Source organism: Martes martes, assembly GCF_963455335.1.
Source record: "Martes martes genome assembly, chromosome: 6".
In the NCBI taxonomy this organism is placed as follows: Eukaryota; Metazoa; Chordata; class Mammalia; order Carnivora; family Mustelidae; genus Martes; species Martes martes.
In genome coordinates, this window is record NC_137893.1 from 9,096,090 (window position 1) to 9,120,884 (window position 24,795).

At 41.3% G+C, this 24,795-nt stretch overlaps 1 protein-coding gene across 1 annotated transcript in view; it reads right to left on the reverse strand.

Moving 5' to 3' along the window:
• The window catches only part of TULP4 (TUB like protein 4), a 175,730-nt gene that overhangs the window by 47,431 nt on the left and 103,504 nt on the right, over positions 1-24,795 (reverse strand). The window contains exon 3 of the mRNA XM_080806973.1: positions 21,870-22,031. Within this exon, the coding sequence (XP_080663099.1) occupies positions 21,870-22,031 (162 nt within the window). The remainder of the gene's footprint in view (positions 1-21,869; positions 22,032-24,795) is intronic.

The window sequence follows — 24,795 nt, forward strand, 5'->3', positions numbered from 1 at the left end:
TTTTGTAGTAGAGTTTAACTAGCAGCCATGGGGACTAGTTCCAGAAGGAGCTGAACTTTTTGTCTATGTATTTTGCTTTTGTCATTTCAGCCAGGGGAGCAGATAACAAAGTGATTATACGCTCCTCCTAGTAACCTCAGCCCCACTGCTGGCAAATGTCTAAACGTGCCACAATGGAGAGAGGAACGAAGGGACATACCATGATGTCCCTTTGCTCTCTAGAAGGATCTTCTGTTCAGAGATGCCAATGAAGTAGAACTTTATTTTTGAAAGACCTCTCTGTTGGGAGTTTCAGAACACTAGTTTTCAAATGCTTTAAGGCTAGATTCGAATATTTTGAAACTAAAGAAACAGAGAGTCACTGAAATCAGACTGTTGTAAATGACAGAATTCGTCAACCGGTTAACAGAGTATTTCCTGGTTTAAATAAAAAGGATGAAATGTAATTTCACAGTTGACTATAGCAATCTTTTTTTTTTTTTAAGGGGGAAGTGGGAGAGAGTTGGTGGGGAGGGGCAGAAAGAGAGGGAGAGTGAGAATCTTAAGCAGATTCTATGCCCAACACAGGGCTGGATACCAGGCTCGATTCCACAACCCTGAGCTCACAACCCAAGCCAGAATCAGGAATGGGATGCTACACCAACTGAGCCACCCAGGTGCCCCAGTAATCATTTATAAAACACACTCATTCTGATAAACATGGGAAAGAAATCTCACCAAAAATATCTACAATAAAAAATTTGTATCTTTGGGCTAAACATGTAATTTTGGTTATTTCATGGTTTCACTGCAGAATAACCACTTATAAATTACCTCGTAAAAATGACACACTATCCTGTTTAAAGAGTTTCAGAGAAGGAAATACTCAGTCTCAGGGATCAATTTTAATGTTAAATAACTCCTGTTGCTAGAACATTCTTCCCCATTATCTTTCAGACTCCCTTTTTAAGTTTATCCACTCTTCTAAGATGCCCACACATGGTTTCTGGTGGTGGAGGGGAACAGTCTGAGTGTAAGACTAATTAAAACACACATTTAACAAGGATATCTCCAGAAGGATACATAGTAACTGGAGAAGCCATTACCTCTGGGGAACAGAACTGGGTGGCCTGGGGATAGTAGAGGAAAGGAGATTTTCATCATATACCCTTTTGAACATTTATAACTTTCAACTGTGTGAATATACTATTAAAATATATTTCTAAGGGATGCCTGGGTGGCTCAGTTGGTTAGGTGTCTGCCTTCAGCTCAGATTATGATCCCAGGGTCCTGGGGTTGAGCCCTGCATCGGGCTCCATGCTCCGCGGAGAGCCTGCTTCTCCCTCTGCCCCTCACCCCTCTTGTGCTCTATCTCTCTTAAACAAATAAATAAAATCTTAAATATATGTACATATATTTAAGTAAGCACTGAATGAGGTAGAAAAAATGTTTCAGGAATACAGCTCTATAGCAGATCTTTAGAGTAGGTGAAAATGCCTAGTGCAGGAACTCACCATCACATGGTCCTTGGGGGGGTAAATATGTACCTTTAATTTGGTAAGGAGATGCTAAGTGACACTGGCATCTGCTTAGCCTGTTTGGTTAGACAGTCTGGTTCTGTTGGGGGAAAATGCTTTCATTTGCGAAGCACTCAGTACTGGGAGTCAGCTGGCCAGGTATCTGGTTTTATTTTCATCCCGAACTACTTATGTAACTTTGAATTCATCATTTACCTCCCTGAATGAATGCTGGCTTCCTCTGTCAGCTAAAAAAGTTTTATTAAATGGGCTCTCAGATCCTTTCCTGTTTTAAAATGCTCCAAGCTTAAAAAAAAAAAAACCTAAATATATTTCTCAGTACATGAAAACAGTAATTTCTTCCTGTGGCTACTAATAAACTTCTTCAACAGGAGAGCTAAGATGAAGCGACTTCCAAAATGACTCTCAGGAGAGTAAGTGTCTCTGGCTCACCCGTAGCCGCTGGGGTACATGGTGACAGGAGCTGACCTAACAGCACCTGTGACTGGTGTCAAAACTAAACAAAACCAGAAACTAAGGAGGTAAGCACAGATTTTAACCAGTAGGAACTACTGCCATAAGGAAGAGAGTCCAGCGTGAACTGAACTCAACTTCTATCAAGACAGAGGTGATGGCATTTTAAAGGAAGAAAGGGGGCCGGCAGGGGGTGCTGTTGAGCAGAGTCAGAAGCAGAAACAGAGACGTGGAAGGAGAGGTTGGTTTGTCAGTGTGACTGGGCCACCTGGGCTCGCTACCTGGTGCTTCCTGAAGTTAGGGTCCTACACACCCACAGAGTCTGGGTTATAGGGGCACTAGTGTCAGGTGCTATCTGGAACAAACAGGAGATTCTTTTTAACGGGGCTGGAGTTGTCATCTTTAGCGACATAGTTTGTGTTGACAGAAACTATGCTAGTGTTTGTTCAAGTCCCTTAGGTGTGTGTGTGCATGTGCGTGCATATGAAATAATTTGTGATGAGAATCCAGTTACATAGGCCAAGGTTGAGGCCTAGTTAAGGAGAGGGCTCAGTGGGGCCTGCCTAGAATTTAATCAGGAGAACGTCACTGCTAGCGGCACACACATCACCTCTCCTCAACATGACACAAGGATATATTCAATGCCAAGGGTAGGGTTGTCGGGAGCCGCAATGGAATTGTGGTTCAGGAGTGCTACAGGGAACCCTGGGAAGCTTAATTCTGAAGTTCAGCCATCTGAACAAACATTGGCGTTCATACAGCGGCTCTGCATCAAACCACAGCCACCAACATGCTATGGTACTAATAAGGGCTTATGAAGAAATTATAACAGTACATGAACAAGAAACTGACTTGAAAATAAATTTAGACCCTCAATATATTACGGTGGTAAGAAAACCTAACATGAGATGTATACCATTAACTTTTTAAGTTTACAATACAGTATTTTTAAGTACAGGCTCAATGTTACCCTGCAAACCTCTAGAACTTGATCACCTTGCGTAACTAAAACCTTATACCCACTGAACAGCAACTTCCTGTTTTCCCCTCCCCCGCCAGCCCTAGGCAACCATCATTCTACCCTTGCTTCTATGAGTCTGACTATTTTAGATACCTCATTTAAGTGAGGTCACGTGGTATTTGCCCTTCAGTGACTGGAATATTCACTTAGCATAATGTCCTCAAGGTTTATCCAAGTATTATTCAGCCCTCCTTTTTAAGGATGAATAATATTCCATTGTGCGTATATATGTGTATGTATACATATATGTGCATGTGTGTGTGTCAATCACATTTTCTTTATCCTTTCATTCACTGATGGACATTTAGGCTGTTTCCCCTTCTTGGCTACTCTGAATAATGCTGCAGTGAACATGGCTGTGCAAATACATCTTCAAGACCCTGATTTCAACTCTTTTGGAAAAATCCCAAAATAATTTTGGGATTACTGCATCACATGGGTAGTTCAATTTTTCATTTTCTGAGGAACCTTCATACTGGCTTCCGTATCTACATTTTACAACCCACCAACAGTATAAAGGGTTCCAATTTCTCTACATCCTAGCCAACATTTGTTAGTCTTTTTTTTTTTTTATAATAGCCCTCTTACTAGGTGTGAAATGATATCTGATTGTGGTTTTGATTTGCATTTCCCTGATGATTAGGGATTGTTAAGCATCTTTCATCTACTTATTTGGAGAAATGTCTACTCAAGTCCTTTGTTCATTCTTAATCTGGCTATTAAAAATTTATTTTTGCTACTTAATTGAAGGAGCTCCTTATATATTTTGGATATTAAGGGCTTATCACATACACAGTTTGCTAATATCTTTTCCTATTGTACAAGTTGCCTTTTCATTCACTAATTGTTTTCTATGCTGTGCAGAAACTTTTCGGTTTGATGTAATCCCCTTGAATAATTTTGCTTTTGTTGTCCACGTTTTTGGTGTCATAACCAAAAAATTATTGCCAACATCAATAACATGAAGTTTCCCAATGCTTTCTTCTAGGAGTTTTACAGTTTCAGATCTTGAGTTTAAATCTTTATCCATTCTGAGTAGTTTTGTATTCCATGTAAGACAAGGATCCAATTTCATTCTTTTGCATTTGAATATAGTCATTCTAGAGCCATATGTTGACAAGACTATCATTTCCTTATTGTATATTCTTGGCAGCCTTGATGGAACACAGTTGACAATATATGCATTGGTTCATCTCTGGGTTCTTTATTCTGTTCCACTGGTCTCTATGCTTGTATTTATGCCAATACCACACTGTTTTGTTAATGTAGGTCCACACTGTATTTTGAAATTGGGAAGTGTGATTACTCCAGCTTTGTTCTTCTCAAAACTGTTTTGGCTATTCCACATTCTTTTTGGTTCCTTTTGAATTTTAGGATTGTTTTTTCTATCTCTGTAAAAAATTCCCCTGGGATTTTGATATGCATTGAATCTGTAGATTGCTTCATGTAGTATGGACATTTTAACAATATTAAGTTTTCAGTCCATGAATATGGTATGTTTCCCATTTATTTGTGTCTTCTTTAATTTCTTTCATGAGTGTTTAGTTTTCACTATACAAGTCTTTCGCCTCCTTGGTTAAATGTATTAATTTATTCTTCTAATGCTATTGCACATAGGGATTGTTTTCATCATTTTATTTTCAGGCGGTTCATTGCCAGTATATAAAAATGCAACTGATTTCTGTGTATTGATTTTGATCTTGCAACTTCATTGCATTTGTTTATTCTTTTTTTTTTTTTTAAGATTTTGTTTATTTATTTTGACAGAGAGAAAGGCACCAAGAGAGGGAATACAAGCGGGGAGAGTGGGAAAGGGAGAAGCAGGCTTCCTGCTGAGCAGGGAGCCCAATATGGGACTTGATCTCAGGACCCTGGGATCATGACCCGAGCTGAAGGCAGATGCTTGAGCCACCCAGGTGCCCATATTGAATTTATTTATTCTAACGGGTTGTATGTGGGTGTGTGTGTACTCTTCAGGGTTTTCTATCTATAAGATTGTATTATCTGTAAACAGTTCTACTTTTTCCTTTCTTATTTAAATGTCTTTTATTTCTTCTTCTTGCCCAATTGCTCTAAAATTCCTAGTACTATGTTGTACAGAGATGGAGAAAGTGGTCATCCTTGTCTTGTTCTTGATCCCAGAACTAAAACTGGTATTAGCTGTGGGACCTTCATATATGCCTTTATTATGTTGAAGTAGTTTCCTTCTATTCCTAGTTTGTTTAGGTTTTTTTCCTTATGCAAGGTGTTAACTTTTGTCAAATGTTTTTTTCTGCATCTTTGAGAGGGATCATATGATTCTTATCCTATGTTCTGTTACTATGGTGTATCACATTAGTTGGTTTTCATATGTTGATCATCCTTGCCTACCAGGAATAAATCCCACTTGATTAGTGCATATGATCCTTTTAACTTGCTGCTTAATTCCGTTTACTAGTATTCTGTTGAGGATTTTTGCATCTACATTCATCAGGGATATTGGTCTGTAATTTTCTTTTCTTATGGTGTCTTTGTCAAGCTTTGGTATCAGGGTAATGCTAGCCACTTAAAATAAGTTTGGAAGTGTTCCCTGCTCTTCAAGTTTTTGGAAGAGAGAGAGAAAGAATGGTGTTAATTCTTTAAATCTTTGGCAGAATTCACCAATTAAGCCATCTGGTCCTGGCATTTTCTTTCTTGTGAGGTTTCTGATTACTGATTCAATCTTATTGCTAGTTAGAAGTCTGCTCAGATTTTCTATTTCTTCTTGATTCAGTCTTGGTAAGTTGTATGTTTCCAGGAATTTATACATCTCTTCTAGGTTATCCAATTTGTTGGCATGGAATTGTTCTTAGTATTCCCTAATGATCCTTTTTATTTCTGTGACATTATTTGCAACATCTCCTCTTTCATTTCTTTTTTCTTTTTTTAAGTTTTTATTTTTAAGGACTCTCTATACCCAATGTGTGGCTCGAACTTAAAACCCAGAGATCAAGAGTCGTATGTTCTACTGACTGACCCAGCCAAATCATTTCTGATTTTACTTGAGTCATCTTTCTTTTTTTACTTAATTTTGTCAATTTTGTTGGCCTTTAAAAAAAGAAATCAACTCTTAGTTTCATTTTTTCTATTGCTTTTCTATTTTCCACTTCATTTTATCTTTGCTCTAAATCTTAGTATCCCTTTCCTTCTGCTAACTTGGGCTAAGTTTGTCCTCCTTTTTCTAGTTCCTTGAGGTATAAAGATAGATTGTTTGAGATCTTTCTTCTTTGTCAATATTTATTACTATAAACTATTTATTTCTATAAACTTCCCTCTTTGTACAACTTTTGCTACATCCTGCAAGTTCTGGCATGTTGTGTTTTCATTTTCATTAGTTTCAAGGTATTTTCTAATTTCCCTTTTGATTTCTTCAGTGACTCATTTGGTTAATCAAGGGTGTGTTCTTAAATTTCCACTTATTTGTGAATTTTCCAGGATTACTTCTATTCATTTCTAGTTTCATTCTGCTGTGACTGGAAAGGATACTTGATGCAATTTCAGTTTTCTTAAATTTGTTAAGACTCATTTTGTGACCCAACCCCTGAACTATCCCGGAGAATGTTTCTTATGTTCTTCAGAAGAAAGTATATTCTGCTTCCAGGGGGTGAAATGTTCTATGTAGATGTTAGGCCCACTTGGTTTCTAGTGTTGTTAAAGTCCACTGCTTCTTTACAGATTTTCTGTCTGGATATACTCTCTGGTACTACAAGTGGAATAGTGAAGTCTCCTACCATTACTACATATATTGCAGTTCATTTCTCCTTTTAGTTCTATCAATGTTTGCTTTACATATTTAGGGTTTTATGTATTTAGGTTTTCTGATTTGACATGCATATATATTTATAATTATTCTATCTTCCAGGCAAACTGACATTTTTTCCATTATAGAATGTCTTTCTTTGTCCCTTGTGACAGTTTCTGACTTAAAGTCCATTTTGTCTGATATAAATACAGTCATCCCTGCTCTCTTTTGGCTAACATTTGCATGGAGTTATCTTTTTCCATCCTTTTACTTTTAGCATACATCTGAACCTTAAATCTAAAGAGAATCCTGTAGGCAATATAGGGTTGGACCTTGTTTTTTTGTTAATCCATTCAACTACTCCATGTCTTTTTACTGGGGAGTTTAATCCATTTACATTTAAAGTAATTATTGATAGGAAAGAATTTACTATTGCCACCTTATTAACTGTATTATGCCAGTCTTGTAGTCCTTTTGTCTTTATTTTCCTCTCTTGCTCACTCTGCACTGGACGAGGGGGAGGGACTATTGTGAGTACTGCCTCACTAATTCAAATCACTAGCTTAGTTCTCAGTGGCCCCCAGGCGTCCTGCTAGCCCTCTGAGGTGGGTGAGACAGAAGCCAGTGCTTCAGCCATACCCAGAAAAAATCGCAATGTTAGACATATGATTCAGTTCTTTCCTTTTCTTCCTGGGGAGAAGCTGGGGGCTGGGGGTTTTCTCTCAATCATACTGCACTTTGCCAGGGGTGGTAATTATGGCAAGATGGTATTTTGAATTTTCCTATCAGCTTTGCCATGGCTGGTTTCACACTCACCTTGGGGGCTCAGGAGCCTTTCAACCAGTTTCTGGATTTCTCACAAAGGGAATTGGTTGGTGTGTTGTTGATTTGTTGTTGTCTGTTTGGGGAAGGAGGGTCCAGGACTGCTATTCAAAACCCTTACTGATGTTGCTCCTGCCCAACATACTCTTTCAGAAGACACACTTAATAATCCATTTATATGAATAATTGCTTCCCATCTTTCACCTTTTTTTTTTTTAAGATTTTATTTATTTGTCGGAGAGAGAGTGCACAAGCAGGGGGAGTGACAGGCAAAGGGAGAACCAGGCTCCCCACTAAGCAGGGAGCTCAATGCCAGACTTGATCTCAGGACCCCAGGATCATGACCTGAGCTGAAGTCAGACACTTTACCGACTGAGCCACCCAGACATCCCTCCATCTTTCATTCTTAAACTAAACTGTTCAATGTAAATTTCAAGAAAGATTTTATTTAATGTATTTTATAATTTATCTATACCGAGTATTCTATATAGTGATTCATCAATGATTCAAGTCTAGAGATAATAAAGAACAATTTAATTTTTAAACAGCTTAATTACCGTTGTCAGTCAAATAAAACAGCATTGACAAAAAAAGTATAAACATAGTATCTGCACCTGTTTTTGCTAAAGAAATCTATTTTCTCCTATGAAGAGCTCAACAGAACTTCCAGAATAAGAAAAAAGAAACATCTAAAAAAAACTAAACAGTGTCAACAGTGAGTTGCATTAAGATAGCCACAAAGGGTGGGAGGCTATCTCCTGACTTCTCTTCCTAAGTATGTTTCTATTATTTTCTTTGTTGTTCACATCCTCCCTGCCTATTTTGGCAAAAACCATTCCTATATATGTTCCGTTTAGGACTTAAAATAAAATGGGGCTTCCCTTTTGCAGTACACACACTACCGAAAAGTCATGAGAAAAATCTAATGGGGAAGCAAGGAAGAAAATCACTCTTTCCAATGGTTTCAACTAAATCTAATTTCAAAGTTGTTCCCACAAACTGCTACATAGGAGCTCTATTCCACAGGTCCTTTAACCTACTCACAGTTCACTCATGACTGTGGGTCTTCAGCATTGGAATGGATCACTGAGGAGTCATTCTAGTGAGTTGGTGGATATTAAAAATGTTGAATAATTTGAGTAAAAGAGGTTATGTGAGAAAACTCTGCACATTTCTTTTTTGTTGTGTTGTGTTGAGCACAATGGCTTTCAAGTCTTTCCAGTGAAGCTAAAACTGGAACGGCACTTATAATTACTATATATTACTTATAATACTATATATTACTTATAATTATACTATACTATAAATAATATGTAGTATATACTACATATAGTAATATATGTAAGATATATATATAATATATAGTAATGTAATGTAATATTACTATATGTATAGTAATACTACATATTACTTAAAATTACTTATACTTACTACCTTAAAAGACCAGGTGGAAAACCAGGGGCAGTCACTCCAAGCAGAGGAGTCACTCCAAACACCAGCACTTAATGAGCCGGCAAAGGTAAATAAAAGCCAGCAAAGGTAAATATTTTCTCAAGTGAATAAAAAACTCCTTGGAAATAGTATACTGTGATTCTTTTAAATTTGGTTTTGTTAGGTTTTATTTTGTCAAAGAGCTGCCCTCATCTATGAGGTAGTCATTACATGTTTGTCAAATATCAGCCATTTACTTTTTATTTAAAAAAGCTGTGGTGGCAACATCACTTTTTCAGCTGAGAAACAAAGATTTACATGACTTTGTAAAGTTTCCTTTGTAAGCTGTTTCTCGTGTTACAGTGCAAGACGAAGAAAAACTTCAGAATGGACGCCCGTCTCCTCGGATGCAACAGATGTCCTCCTCTACTGCCAAGGGCTAATCCAAGTACCAGACAAGTTATTTGCTTCAATCTGACAAGAGCCTTCTTTGAAGTAAACAGGCGATGTCAGCACAGCTCTACAGTTGTGGAAGGAAATGCCACGTTCCGAAGAGGTTTATAATGAAATAAGCCATGCTACTGGGGATTTACTTTATGTATAGCAAATTTAAACAAATAATAAAAGGCTAAAAAGGCAAATGTGGCTATGTGGGTTCCTTATTTATTTTTGATGTGCTGATTTTTTAATAATCAAAGTCTAAAAATTATCTAATTAAAAAACCCTCCAGAATTATTTATCACTTAGAATACTTCTGGAGAGTTAGCAAATCTCCTTGAGTTCTAGGCTGGTACTTCAATCATAACCTTATACTTAAAAAGTAAATGAATAATTACTTTTTGTAACTGATTAATGTGTTCAAGTTTTAGATGTATATTAGTATCTAAGATAGTCTCTTTTTCAGCAATAGCTCTGAAAAGATGTGTAGAAATGATGTAAAATTTTTAGTTTTTAAATTCTTTGAACTAAATAAATTAAAAAGCCTGCACTGGAATCTCCCTTTTAATGACCCTGCTCCACTAAACACTCAAGTCCTGACTTGACTCCACTCCAAACGGGAAATAAATGTCCTATTTTTTGCAAGGTATGTACATAAAACCAGCTTTCCTTTCATAGATGCCGCAGAGGTGTGACAGGTACTTGCAGTGATTTTTCTCACTGCTGTCCCCGTCCCGGCACCAGCAGGATTTAAAGGTGGCATACAAACACTGAGGGACTCGGGGTCATCTATCACAGCAGTGGATGTCACAAGTCAGCTCAGGAGGGACTACCTTTTGTGAAAAACCTCCTTCCTGCTGCAGAGAAGAGCCTTGGGATCTACACTTTGAGCCCCAAAGCAAAGAGTACACCTTCCCTCTTCCTAGGTCAAAGAACACAAAAACAACAAAGCAGTAACACAGCAGAACAGAGGCTGGTGGAGAAGATGTCGCCCCACTTATACCTGTAGGTGCTAAACTGGAAAAACGGAAACTCTTACCTTGGGCCTGTTTAAGATGCACTGACCCAGACTTCTACTTAATTTGAAATCATGGTTTAAAGTACCTCAGGAAGTATTAGGTCTATTTAATTACTTAAGACCTTTTTTTTTTTTTTTTTAAGGTTCATTTGAGAGCGAGCAAGCGAGCGAACGGTAGCACGAGCCCGAGCTCGGGGAGGGGCAGAGGGACAGAATCTCCAGCAGACTGCCTGCCAAGTGTGGGGCCTGACGTGGGGCTCAATCTCATGACCTCGAGATCACGACCAGAACCAAAATGAAGAGTCGGATGCTTAGCTGGTCGTGCCACCCAGGTACCCCAAGACCTCCTTCTTTTAAAAAGAGTTTTCGTGTTTATAAACAAATATTACCTCTAGTCCTAGAAAACTACGTCTGGACATTTAGCAGAAAAAACATACTAGGTGAAGAATTCTCATTCCTCGCTAAGCAACAGCCTTCTTTTTTTTTTTTTTATTAAAGATTTTTATTTATTTATTCATTCGACAGAGAGAGATCACAAGTAGGCAGAGAGGCAAGCGGAGAGAGAGAGAGGAGGAAGCAGGCTCCCTGCCAAGCAGAGAGCCTGATGCGGGACTCGACCCCAGGACCCTGAGATCATGACCTGAGCCGAAGACAGAGGCTTAAACCCACTGAGCCACCCAGGCGCCCCCCAAACAACTGCCTTCTAATCAAGGACAATTTCTACTGAACAGTCTTTTAAACTTTTCTTTTTTTTTTTAGATTTTACTTATTTATTTGAGAAAGAGAGAGCGTGAAAGAGAGAGCACAAGCAGGGGGAGTAGCAGAGGGAGAAGGAGAAGCAGGCTCCTCGCGGAGCAGGGCGCCAGAAGCCAGGCTCATCCCAGGACCCTGGAATTACGACCTGAGCCGAAGGTAGATGCTTAACCCACTGAGCCACACAGGCACCTCCTGAATATTCTTTTAAATAGGGAAGATTCTTTTACGTCGATATTAAAATATAATCATAATTCCAAAAATTCAGTTCACTTACATCTTAGAATCTACTACATAAGGTATACAGGAGTATACCTGTATTTCATTAGGACTAAGAACACCTGCAGCAAATGCTTAAAATATTCCAACTATGTGATGAATATCTTTTTCCTAATAGAACATTCCAAAGGAGAAACTGCTGGTTCTTTATCGTAACTGAAGGTCAGGTATAGTACGTATCTGTTGAAATCATAGTTTTCCCTTATAGATTGTGCCTTACTGATCTTCCTTGACTTATGATGGGGTTAGATCCCCATGAACCCATCATAAGTTGAAAATACCCTAAGCTGGAAATGCCTACGATACACTTAAGCTACTGACCATTACAGCTCAGCCCAGGATGTTCCGCCCCTACAGCTCAGCAAAATCATCCAACACAAAGCTTAGTTTATAATGAAGTGTTGGATCTCTCCTGAAATTTATTCAATGCTGTACTGAAAGGGAAAACCACACTGGTTGTCTGAGGCCAGAAGAATACTGGCTGCTTACCCCCGCGACTGGACAGCGGACTGGGAGCTGTAGCTTCTGCCCAGCCCCATGAGAGTGCCATGCTAGCCGGGGAGGAGATTCAAATTCAAAATTCAGAATTCAAAATGTGAAGTATGGTTTCTACTAAATGCATTCCGCCTTTGCACCAGCATAATGTCAAAGTATCGTAAGTCAAACCATCGTTAAGATGGGGACCATCTACATAGTGGGGGAAGAAAATGTATTTTTAAAAGTCTAGTTTTCTTTCCTTTACTGTATGAGATTGTGCTCTTGATATCTTTTCTAAGTTCATAATCATCAGACAACATCTCTGCTGTATAATTTCATCACGGCTTGCATCTCCCATCATCTGGATAAACTCTATGAAGTAATTATCAGTATTTCCAAAACTGATGAACAACAAGCATTTGCCTTTATGATTTTTTAAAAAATACTGACTTGTGTCCCCATTAAAGGAAGTGAGGCTTAAAGTTTCCTTCTTGGGTAAATCCAGGATGTTCATCATGAATTTGTGTCATAGGCACACTGGATAAAGAGGAGAATTTCACAACTGTAATGTAAAAAAGTCTGTTGGCTCAGGATAAATAAAAATTGTCATTTCTATAGAGTAAATAACTGTTGGAGAGAGGTGAAGCGAGGACAGATATGACGCAGGAAGAACAGGTGAAAACAAGTCTTAGGGCAGGTGGTCTGTGAATATGTCATCAATTCTATCCTGCTGTCCTCAGGCAGCACTGCAGGGGCACCGTGCCAAGAAATAGGAACATGTCATCTTGCAAAGGCTTTCATCCAAGGAGATCACGTGTATTTTCTTGGCAGGGTATCCTAATATCTAATAATTCTCACTGAGCTGGATTTTCTATACCATGGGTTAGGGTTAAACTGGCAATGATTCACATCCAGAAACTGCTTTTGGATTTGAGTAGGAAGAAGAATTCAGACATTAGGATCCCCACTCAAACTGCCTTCTAAAGGAGCGATAACCATATAGTCTGAAAAATGAAAACAAAACAAAACAAAACAAAACAAAAAGTACCTAAATCTAATCAGTCACAACTAATGAAATCTCCATACCGATACTGGCAGATGTGGAAAAACCCCCAAATTTAGATTTTTCTGCATAAAATAGTATTTTCTGTATAAAACAGAATGAATGAAAAACTAAAGCTGGGTTCTCCCAGGACAGGGTATGTGGAGTAAACCAGGAATCCCTCTTGTGTATGTGTGTGCATGAGTGCGTGCGTGCGTGTGGTACTTGGGGATGGGTAGGGAATATGGCAATTCCTGAGGCGAGGCCATGGACTTAATCGTCTCCAGGCACAGAGAGGAGGGAAGCTGGTACTTCCTGGGAAAGCATTCTTCCCTCACTCACTGCATGCCTACACTACTGCCCCAAGGAGTCCCAGCTACAGGGAGGAATGAGGCGTGGTGCCTGCCCTCACATATGGGAAGGAAGAAAACACGCAACCACAGTTACAACACAATGTGGAAAATGTTACGAAATGTGCTCGTGGTACCCAGGAGGCGCTCCTGGAACACCAGCACCAGCGAGCCAGACTCACAGTAACTCTGCCTGGGTGAGGAGATGGGAGGCAGCAGACTGTACAGAGGTGACGTTTGGGTTGAGTCTTCAAGGACAGGTGGAACTTCCCTGGACAGACAATGGACAAGGGCAGGAGGAACAGCACGTGCAAAGGCAGGAGAGAAATACGGATACAGGAAACCAAGACAGTCCACTGTGGCTAGTGTGTAGGAGAGCGGGGCCCAGAGAGGAGGCTAGAAAGTGATGGAGAGTCACTAGAAAGTGATGGCCTGGACACCTTCCCAAACGCTCAGTTAACAGTAATGTGCAGGAAACTCTAACAGAGACCTGGAGAGAGGAAGCCAGCAGACAGAGAAGCCAACATCTGGAAACTGGAAGCAATGGATGCATGGTAAGTGGCCAAACAGGCCCGAGCAAACTGAAGCCCAAACCTACAGCAAGGAGGAAGACAGGGAATAAGTTGATGTCTGCCACAAAAGCCACAAAAGCCGAGGACCTTCCTAAAATGGACGTGAGGGTGGGGAGAAGACAGGAGGATTGGGTGGAAGTCCTGAAAATGAACAGGCAAAGCCCCACACAGCCTCTCCTGGGCAGGCGGACAGGTGTGCATCTGTCTGACCTGCTGGAGGAGCCGAACAGAAGCCCAGGGTGGGGGCCGGACAGACACAGCTCAGGGGCCTATGGAGAAAGCCTGGCAACTTGGTGCCGGAAGCGAGCCCACCTCAGTCACCAGATGAGGGACATGTGGAAGGACAAAGGACAGGTCCAGTGGTCGCCCTACAGTGAAGCCCGTCCGTTAAGAATGCCACCACTGCCCAGTGCCCTGGTCATTTTTGGTCTCCACCTCTTAAATATGAGCAGATGGCCAGTGCCCACAAGACAGCTGATAAAAGCATCTAAGATGAAGAAGCCAAAACAAAGCCAGAAAGAATCTGAAGGAAAAAGACAATGAAAAATACAGAAAGATACTTCAAAACCTCCAATTAATATCTTCATGTTGTTTCATCCTCCACAAATAATGTTGTTTTTTTTAAAGCACAATCAGAAAACAAAAAAGAGCTCTTAAAAATTAAAAATAGCATTAATTTTTAAAGTCAAAGAAAATTTGGAAGATATAGCTCAGAATATTGCTCAGAAAATAGGATAAGCAAGCAAAGCAAAGCAAAGAAACTGGGAGGGAAAGAACATTAAAATCAGATCATCAATCTAGAAGGGCAACATCTAAGTAATAAGATTTTCAGAAAGAGAAAAGAAAATACCAAAGAGCTGAAAGGACGGGTTGCGAAGGGGTCGCGGTGTCCCAGCTAAACATACAACCATCTTGAAATTTCCAACACCTGGAAGAAATGTTCCACCATGATGAAGGTTCCACCAGACCACAAAATAAAGGTGATTGCAGAAATAGGGGCTTCCACACCAGGGGAGAGAAGGGAACCAAGGCACAGGGAGTCGGTGTTGCTGGGGCAGGGAGCCAAGGGCCCCGGGAAGGACAGTGCCAGAAAATCACCTCCCAAGTGGTGAAACTCATTTGGAGGAGATTTCTAATATTTTCTGTTGGGGGAGGGGTAGGAATTAACCTGTGATGGATACACAGACAATTAAGCAATAAGTAAGGCAACATTACTAACTGTGGGCAAAGCCAACAGTGCACGAAGCAGGCAATGCAACCCTATCTAGTGTGTCTGTCCGTCATCTGTGAATCGCACTTTGAGCACAGGATAACCAACCATGCAGACAGGAGCACGCTGAGGGGCTGGGTATAGGAAGGGGCATTCCAAGAGAGCCAGCTTCTCATTTTCCACGTAGGAAGTTAATAGAGAATACCAGAGTCCAAAAATTCGAGATCTGACCGAACAAGCCCATCATTCAAAATATGGAGAGGAATGCAGAGAGTTAAAAGTGGTTGCCACAGGGAGCAGGAAATCAGGGAGTGGGAGGGGATAGTACTGGGAATGAAAGGTGTCTGTGTTTTGTTTGCTTTGTAAATTTTTCATTATAAGCCTAGTAGTAGTACTATTGGACTTTTAAGAACTACTGTTTTAGAACTTAATAAACAGGAAAAATAAATAGAAAGTGAGGGACCGGACTCATGTTTCTGTTATAGATCTTCCCTCAGAAACAAAATGCAAGACATATTCCCAGTTTCCTACCTAAAACAGAACTGGAGGTGCCTGGGGATCTGGTCGGGGTGCTCCCGGCCCCTCCTCCCCGCAGCTCCCTCCATCGCCCGGGAGGAACACAGTTTGCAGGCTGTGGCAGCAGGCAAAGGGAGATCTTTAAATAACTTCGAAGATTTGAAAAGTCACTCATTCCATCACTGCTCAGGAAGCTGGAAAGGGGCAGCTCAGGGTGCCAGAAGCAGCCACTGACAAAGAGAAGGAACCAGCCAGGGAACCACGCTGAAGAGGAGAAGCGACAGGGAGAACCTGCAAGAGGCCTCGGCCCGCAGCCCTGTTACAGGACGCAAGGGGTGTGAGAGGTGACGCCCTTTCACTCAAGCTGGTCTGAACGTAAGCATCTTGAGCCTTGGAACGTAAATAAATAATCGCCGACACCCAAAGACTTAAGAAGTGGAACCCCTAGGCCCTGGTGACTAAGCGGAGGGTGAAGACCAGGAGGAGGGCAAGGCGAGCGGCACCCCCCGCCGGGCGCCAAGTGACCAGCAACAGAGGCCGGGGCAGGGCGGGGGACGGACGAGCTGTGCTGGGACCGAGCTGGATCTGAGCAGGGTCCGGGCAGCGAGTGCTCAGCAGGAGGGGATAGGGACAGATGGCTCACAAAGCTCGCAGCCTGGGGAGCCTGCACGCTCGGGTGGGGGCTGACGAGCGGTGGCAGTGGGAGAAATAGGAGAGGAGAGAAGAAAGGGGAACCGCCCACCACTGGCCCGCGAGGAAAGCGGACCAGGTGCGGAGGAGGGGCGAGCGCCGGAGCCGCGCAGGCTGGGTCAGCAAAGCCGGCGGCCTGGAGGGCTGCGGGGGGCGGGCTGTGCGGGGCGGTACCGGGAAAAGGAAAGACAAGGACAGAACACGGACTGGACTTGGCCACCGAGGCCTCGCTGCCAGCTGGGAGAACGGTGTCCAGAAAGCAGGAGGCCTGGATACGCGGCCTGGGATCGCAGAGAACGCAGTCGGAGTGTTGCGGGGGTGGGCCGTGGAGGGGGGACGACGTGAAGGCCCGGGCTGCCTGGAGAACAGGCGTCCCGTGAGGAAAGAGCCCCGCAGCTCTGGGGGCCTCGGGAGAGAGACAGGTCTGCCCGAGGAGAACGCAGGAGCAGCTGCAAAGAAAGGCCAACGGGCGAGGACTGAGATCCCTGTGAGGCCGGGATGAAGCACATGACGTCTGTGTGTCACCCCTGCGCACAGGCCAAGCGAATCTCTGTATCGTCCCAACTGTAGTGAAGGTGCTGCTGAAGCGAGCACCAGAGGAGCCACATGGCATCTGACCTGGGGCTGCGCTGTGCGTGACAACGGGTGTTGCTACCTCCCTGAAGTGTGCACAGCTTCAGCGCCTCCGGATCCCCATAAAATAAATCCAAGTGGTTTAGGCACCCAAACTCCGCATGTGCCGCGCTCCAGGAGCGTGGTAGATGACGGGCACCGGGAAGAGGAGCCAAACCACCGGCCGGAGAAGCAGTTCTTGGCAGACCTCCTGTGCCCAGGGTGGAAGGGGGTTCCTGGGAGCGTGCTTCTTACAAGGTGTTCTCCTGAGAAGGGCGGGGCTGGGATTTTCTTCCCGCACAGGTGCAGGTGCGCTCCTTCTTCCTCTTCTGACCTCAGTTCCTCAGATGTGAGTCTGAGGCTTTTTCCTTCTGTCCTATCTTCCCGGGACACAGGTCCACCAGCCAGCGGCTGTTCTAGGAGAGTCACGGCTGTGTCTACACACGCGACTCATGCACTGGCCTCTCTGACTTCCTGATGGAAATGCACCTCATGTTCTCAGCAACTTTCTCTGGTTCAAAGGCTCTCAGAAGGAGCGATGCTCACGTAAGACTCGGAGAACGCTAGATGGTCATGTGTAAACGCACGCGTCTCAGAGCACTTTCCTGTAGCCAGAGGCACAGTGTTCTCCCAGAGCCCTGGAGACAGCAGAGGGAACTCTGCATTCTCCCCCTACATACTGTGCTGTGACGCTGGGTGCTTCCTAGAAATGGCAAAAGCTTCATTGCTGCATTACTCCTGATCAACTTAGGACCCACAGAAATTTTTCCCCCAGTCATATTTGTATTTATTTCTCAGACATTTTCTATTTATATCATTTGCTTTTTCTTCCAAGCCCTACAAAGACTGTTCCATTTATAAATACATCTCAAGTTTATCAAGCTAAATTTATATAAGTGTCTTCTCTGCAAACTTTCTATTCTTCAAAATATTTTCTGAAGACTCATATTTTTTTACAAGGCTGTTATGGACCGAATCTTTGTATCCCCCTCAAAATTTATACACTGTAGCCCTAAGCCCTAATGTGACAGTACTTGGAGATAGAGCCTATAAAGAGGTAATGAAGGTTAGATGAGGTCAAAAGGATAGGGCCCTAAACCAACAGAATTGGTGTCCTTATATGAAAAGGAAGAGATAATGGGGATGAGCACACAGAGGAAAGGCCACGTGAGGACACAGGAAGATGGGGGCCACCTGCCAGCCAAGGAGAGAGGCTTCAAGAGCAACCAAGCCTGCCAGTGCCTGATCCTGGGCTTCCACCCTCCAGACCTGTGAGAGAGAAACGTCTGATGTCTAAGCCCTCCAGCCTGTAGAATTCTCTATGGCAGCCCGACAACACTAAGACAGTCACATTCCCTTCTTGCAATTTAATGGAAGACAAGTTTTAACCTGACTTAAAACACATCTCTTGAAAAAATTCGATATATATACAGATGAAATTAATAAGTTTTGAAAAGTAGTTTTGCTTTTATGAAAGTTCCATCAGACTCAGCTCTCCTCATAGTGGGATCACAAGACATTATACGCCTTTTAATGTGGCTCAGTGTGAATGACAGGGTATCACCTATTAACCATCCTCACCCGAACTGTTTAGTCCAAACCTGATCTCAGCCTAACTTCCAGATGATAGAAAATAGAGGCTAGAAGAAGTTAAGTGATACTATGGATAAACAATGGTACAAACCTAGACTGTGGACTATTCTACAAAGTTACTGCATTACACTTGTGAGAAAGGTAATGTCAAAAACTAAACAAAAAGAGTTAATTTTTCTAGACAGAAGATATAATAAACAGTTGCTGTACATAACCTGGATCCCAGTTCCAAATAACAAAAAAAAAAAAAGAAAGAAAGAAAGAAAAGCTTACAAAACACATTCTTGTAACAACTGGGGAGCTACGAGCAAACAGTGCTAATTTCTTGGGGGGGTTAATGTAGGAGAAAAATTTTATTATTACAACAAACATGTTGAAGTATTTCGGAGTGATGCACACAATGTCTACAACTTATTTTCAAAAATACTACTGCAAAAACGTGTGTGTGTATGAAGGGAAAGAGAAGGAGAAAGCGGGGCAGGAAGGGGGAGAGGAGGAGAGCGTGCACAAATACAGGAAATAATGAGTTGGTGAATTTAAGGCAGGTATATATTCCTTCAGCTTTTCTGCAATGTTTGAATATATGCATACCAGAAAGTTGCGGAAGATGACCCCAAGTATCACTAGACTGTCTAGATCAGGAATCTGAAGGGGGAGTGTTCATGCATGGAATCCTACGGGCTCCCAGCAACCTGTGCAAAGTGATGGATACAAACACGTATGTATGTGTGCACATTTTTCCAGGAAAAGGGTTCCCAATTTCCATCCGATACTTAAAGTAGTCTATAATCCCCAAAAGCGTATAGAAAACACCACTCTAAACTGAAGAAAATATACGACAAGTAGGAAAAGAGCTAGACCCTCAAACTCACTTGTAAAATAGTACTGCTTACATTTTAAAAAGTTAGGGAACAACCTGAAGTCCTGTAGGGTCCGGAGTATCTCAAGATGGGAGGCGGCGGCTGCATCTGAATGACGTTTTACTCTCTGCTAAGTGCAGGGGGTCCTCCGGGACAAGGGAAGAGGTACAGCTTTGAACATCAGCTCCCACTGTAAAGAGCTCAGGGCATTACATTTCGAATCGTCTTCATACTTTTTTCTCATTAATCATTTTCGAACCAAGCAAGAGGTATGAAAGAGTGACAGACAAGGAGGAAGGAATATTATTTTTCCATGTCTCGGTTCAAGTATGACTGATGGGAGTATCCCGTCCGTCCCTTCTCTACGTTAAATTCTTAGAAGGACCCTCATTGCTTCAGGGGTCTGCAACCTTTCTTAAAGGCAGTGAGTGCGGCACTTTCCCTGAATGACACCCTACCTGTTAGCCCCAAATACAGAACCAGTAAAAGCAATCTTTTAGACAGAGGTTGTGGGCCAGGAGACCAACAACCAGCCAAAGCCACTCTCTGATCCTACAGACAGGTCTACAGAGCCAAGTCTAAGTGTCTCCGCCTGGCTTTAAAGCTGCAGCCCGTCTGAACTCCCTCGTGCCCGCCACTCCACGGTGTCTGCTACCCCAGCAACGTTGCCGGGATGCAGTACGGGACGTTTGTGGGCCCCCAGCATGACAAAGGCAGGTGCTAAGTCTTGCCCACTGTGCCCCTGGCATGTCTGGGTCCTGTGCCTGTCACTCTCCGAGTATGTCTGTCCAGCAGGCGTAGTTCATCAGGGCACTGGGACATGAGCCTCCCATGTTCCATCCCTCGAGGCAAGGAAAGAATGTGAAGCCAAGACTTCCACTTCCACATGTGTAAGTGCTTTCACATCTGTTCACTCATCTGATTACAAAAGCCCGGGGGAAAGAGCAGGAAATAATTCACACCCCCCACCACAGAGGAGGAAACGTGCAGAGAGAGGTGTCTGGGCAAGGCCACTGAATGGGCTGCAGACGACTTCTCGGAGCGACTCTAGGGGCAGTAAACACCCGAAAACACGCATATGCTGCTGGGTACATAGGAGCCTCGGAGCCGTGGAAGGAACTTGGAGTTGCAACTGTTTCTTTGCAGCTCTCATAGTAGTAATTTTGAGAAGAGAAAAAATACTGACCACTTGTATTTGAAAAAAAAAAAAAAGAATTAAAAGAAAAAAGATTAAAAAAATGAAAGTTATGGTTCCTTTTATATGGCTAGCTTTTACCAATAATAAACTGAAATCTCTGCTATGAAATGTCCTGGCATTTTATGGATTTTGTTGTGCTTGGAAAACACAAGCTTCATATTTACAAAGGTTTTACCTGGTCAAACTTTTTATTTGAAAAATGAATTATCAATATGTAGTTTTATTAGGCTATATATTATCATGAAAGTAAAATAGATAAAGAATATTTTAAAACTGGGTTTTAGAAAATGACCCAAAAGCTCATCACTGTAAAACAACCTACCTGTGGCATTTTGTCTCCTTCCAGGTCTTTCTAGCATGTGGATGGGTTTCTTTTTGTTGCAGTACGACATGGTAATCATACCACATACACTGTCTCATATTCCTGATTTTTTTGGTCAACATTATACCATAAGAGCTCTTCCAGATTATTATACCGCCTTCATAACCACAACTCACAACTTTCTGAACTACTTATTATATAATTCTTTCCGTGGTAATACACAGTTACTTAACCACTCTATTTTTAGACAAGTAGGCTGCTGCTGAATTTTCACTATCCTAAATAATGCTTTAATAACTATAACTTTTATTTTCTTCCCTTATGTTTCTTTTAGATACATTCCTAAAGTATATTAACAGGTCAAACTGAACAACCATTTTTTAAGACTTTTGACATATTCTGCCCAAACTGCTTCCCCGAACGTTCAGTACACAATTATTACCAGCAATGAGTAAGACTCCTTTGATTGAACTCTTATCATTAATGAGTATATCATCTGTATCATTTTATTTTCTTTGCTAATAAGTGAAACCATATCCTATGTTATTTTGCCTCTGTCTCCTGAAAATGCATACTTTTCCACCATATGAATACTGACTAGTTGAACTTCCTTGGTGAAACATTATGGCCATTATCCATTTATCAACTATTTATGTAGATTAAAAAGTATATTTGCATGAATATTATCTAAAATGCTAACTCAATGTTTACCATACTAATGGGAAATACTATTTCTCCACTCTATGGTTCACTTAAAGTTTTGTTTCAATTTTCACCTGGACATAGTCATTGTTCTGCACTTTTATGATTCTTTAAAGAGGCTTCTGAGCTGCCTTACCCCTCCCCCACCCCTTTCCTGTGTGACTGTATGCAATTCACCTCCTCTTCAGCTCAGATGGTTTTAACATTACACACCTGTATTCAAGAGGCTTTACCTGTTGGTCATCAGGAGTCCATATGCCACATGTGATTTGACTTTCCAAGTTGATCTCGGATGACCAGTGTCTTTGTCCGCTAACAGAACCAACCAGGACAAACCCGTCTCGATATGAAATGAGTGCTTGCGTCCCATCATGGCTCCACGTGAAATCACTCACCTTTGAGACACACACAGACAAAAGGTGTCAATTGTAATTAGAAAGGGAAAGCATTTTTATCAAAGGCTACAGTCATTAACTTAGCCTTTGGTGAAGTCAGATGGCCTTAAAGAGAACAATATGTAAAATATATGTATTATAACACTAATATATAATATAAAAGATAAAAAATAATATAAAAGATACCATTTGAAAAGCAAGTGTCAGTGCAGTGCTAAGTGCTTCACATATGTTAATTCTTTAAGCCTTGTTCGAGGGAGGTGTTATCATGCCCATTTTATGGAGAAAAAAGACACGGGAGTTGGGGGTGGTAAGTAACCTATCCTTATTCACACACATCTGGTGAATGGCCTCACCAAGAACCATCCAGTGTCCTTGCTTTCTGCCTCCCACCTACAGTAACAGATTCTCCATTAGTGTCTCTGGGTCACTTACCAAAATAGGAAAGTTCTCAGTCTATTATTTCATGACTTTCCCAATCTTGCTAACAATATTCCCTTAATCAAAATGGAAAAAAAATGTAACTGGAAAATCACACAAACTTATCAAATGAGTTTATTGCATTTATTCAAATAACCACATTTTAAAAATCTTTTATTCTATTAGTCTAGTCAATTACTTCTACAGACTTCCTCAAATTATACTACCCTTGCATGCCTGCCTAGAAGCAGTCCAGCTTGGAGGTGAAGTATTGTCTTTTATAGATACAGCTGACGTTGGTGTACTAATGAGTTTAGAACTTCTACAGCTGTATTCACGAGTGAAATAAAGTTCTGATTTCCCTTTTTGTAATGCGTTTGTCTGGATTTCTCAAGGTTATGTTGACCTCTCAGAATGAGCTGGAGAGTTCTTCCTCCACTGCTTGGAAGAATTTGTATAAACTGGGATGACCTATTGCTTGAAAGTTTGGTGTAACATGCCTATAAAACTATCTGGCTCTGAATTTTTTTGTAGGAATATTTTTAACCCTTGCTTTAATTTACTTAATAGTTTTAGTACTAATGAAACTTTAAAGCTTTTTCTTCTTGTTGAGTCAGTTTTATTTAAAAATTTTTCCAGTGTATGTAAGTTTTCCAAACTGCTGGCAGGTAGTTGCTTATAGTATTTATCTTTTTAAAAATCAATTTTACTGAGGTATAATTTATATACAATAAAATCAAGTTCCCCCTCGGAAGTCAATTCCCTACCCTCACCCTTGGTCCAAGGTAACAGTGATCTAATTTCTCTCATGGGCTGCTTATTCTTGAATTGTACACGAATGGAACCGTGTATCTAGTATGTTCACTTTGTGTATGGCTGCTTTTACTCAATACTATGGTTTGGGAGTATTCTAAATTCGTGTGTGCGTCAGCAGTTCATTTCTCTTCACGGATGAGTAGTATTCCGTTGTATCAATAGACCACAGTTTATTTACCCACCCAAATTGCCAGGCTTTTAGGTTATTTCCACTGTTTGGCTATTAAAAATTGCTATCAACGTTCATGTGCAAGACTCTTTGTAGACACATAGTTTCATTTCCCTTGAGTAAATAAATACCTAAGAGTGGAATTAATTGCTGGACCGTATGGTAAGTGTAATTTTAAATGCATATGAAATTACCAAACTATTTTCCGAAGTGGTTATGCCATGTTATACTCCCAGCAGCGTGTGAGAGTACCAGCATGTCCAAGTCTCACCGACACCTGGTACTGTCAGTCTCTTTCGTGTTATCTGTTCCAGTAGGTACGTGGTAATAGAACACTGTGCTCTTAATTTGCATTTCTCCAAGGCAGCCACATCGAACATTTCACATGCCTCCTGATCATTTGCACATCATCTCTTGGGACATGTCTGTTCAAATCCCTTGCTATAGGTATCTATTCATTTATTCATATATATGTGTTATGTGTATGAATATTCATACAGATGTATATATTATGTTTGTGTATATATGAATATATGAGTTTTCCACCTTATTGTATTATAAAAATCCCAGATACAATCCTTTGTCAGATATGTGTGCTACAAATAATTTCTCTTATTCTGTGGCTTGCCTTTGCATTTTCTTAGTGGGATCTTTCAAAAAGCCTTAAATTTTGATGAAGTCCAGTATCAATTTTTTTTCTTTTGCGGTTCATGCTTTTTACATACAATCCACTGAATGTTCACCTAATCCAGGGTTGCAAACTCAGGGTTTCCAGAGTAGTTTAGTTTTTATATTTACATCCACGATTTATTTTGAATTAATTTTTGTACAGAGGATAATGTCAGAATCAAGGCTTATTGTTGTTGTTTTTTTAATATTTATTTATTTGAAAGACAGAGTGAGCACGAGTGGGGAGCCCCCCCCCCGGGAGCCCCCCCCCAGCCATGGGTCTCCAGACCCTGAGATCATGACCTGAGCTGAAGGCAGGCACTTAGCTGACTGAGCCACCCAGGTGCCCCAAGGGCTTTTTTGTTTTTAAATACAGACATTCAGTTGTTTCAGCACCATGTCAAAAAGAGTCCCTGGATGTTGCCTAGAGTTATTATGGTGATCCTTTCACAATACAGTTGACCTCTGAACGACTCAGGGCATAGGATCGTTGACCCCTATGCAGCTGAAAATCCACAGGAACTTTTGACTCCCCCAAAACTACTATTAATAGCCTGCTGTTGACCTGAAGCCTTATGAAGAGCAAAAAACCAGCCAATTAATATATATTTTGTATGTTATAGCTATTATATACTGTATTCTTACAATCTTCTGATCTAGAGAAAAGAAAATGTTATTAACCAAATCATA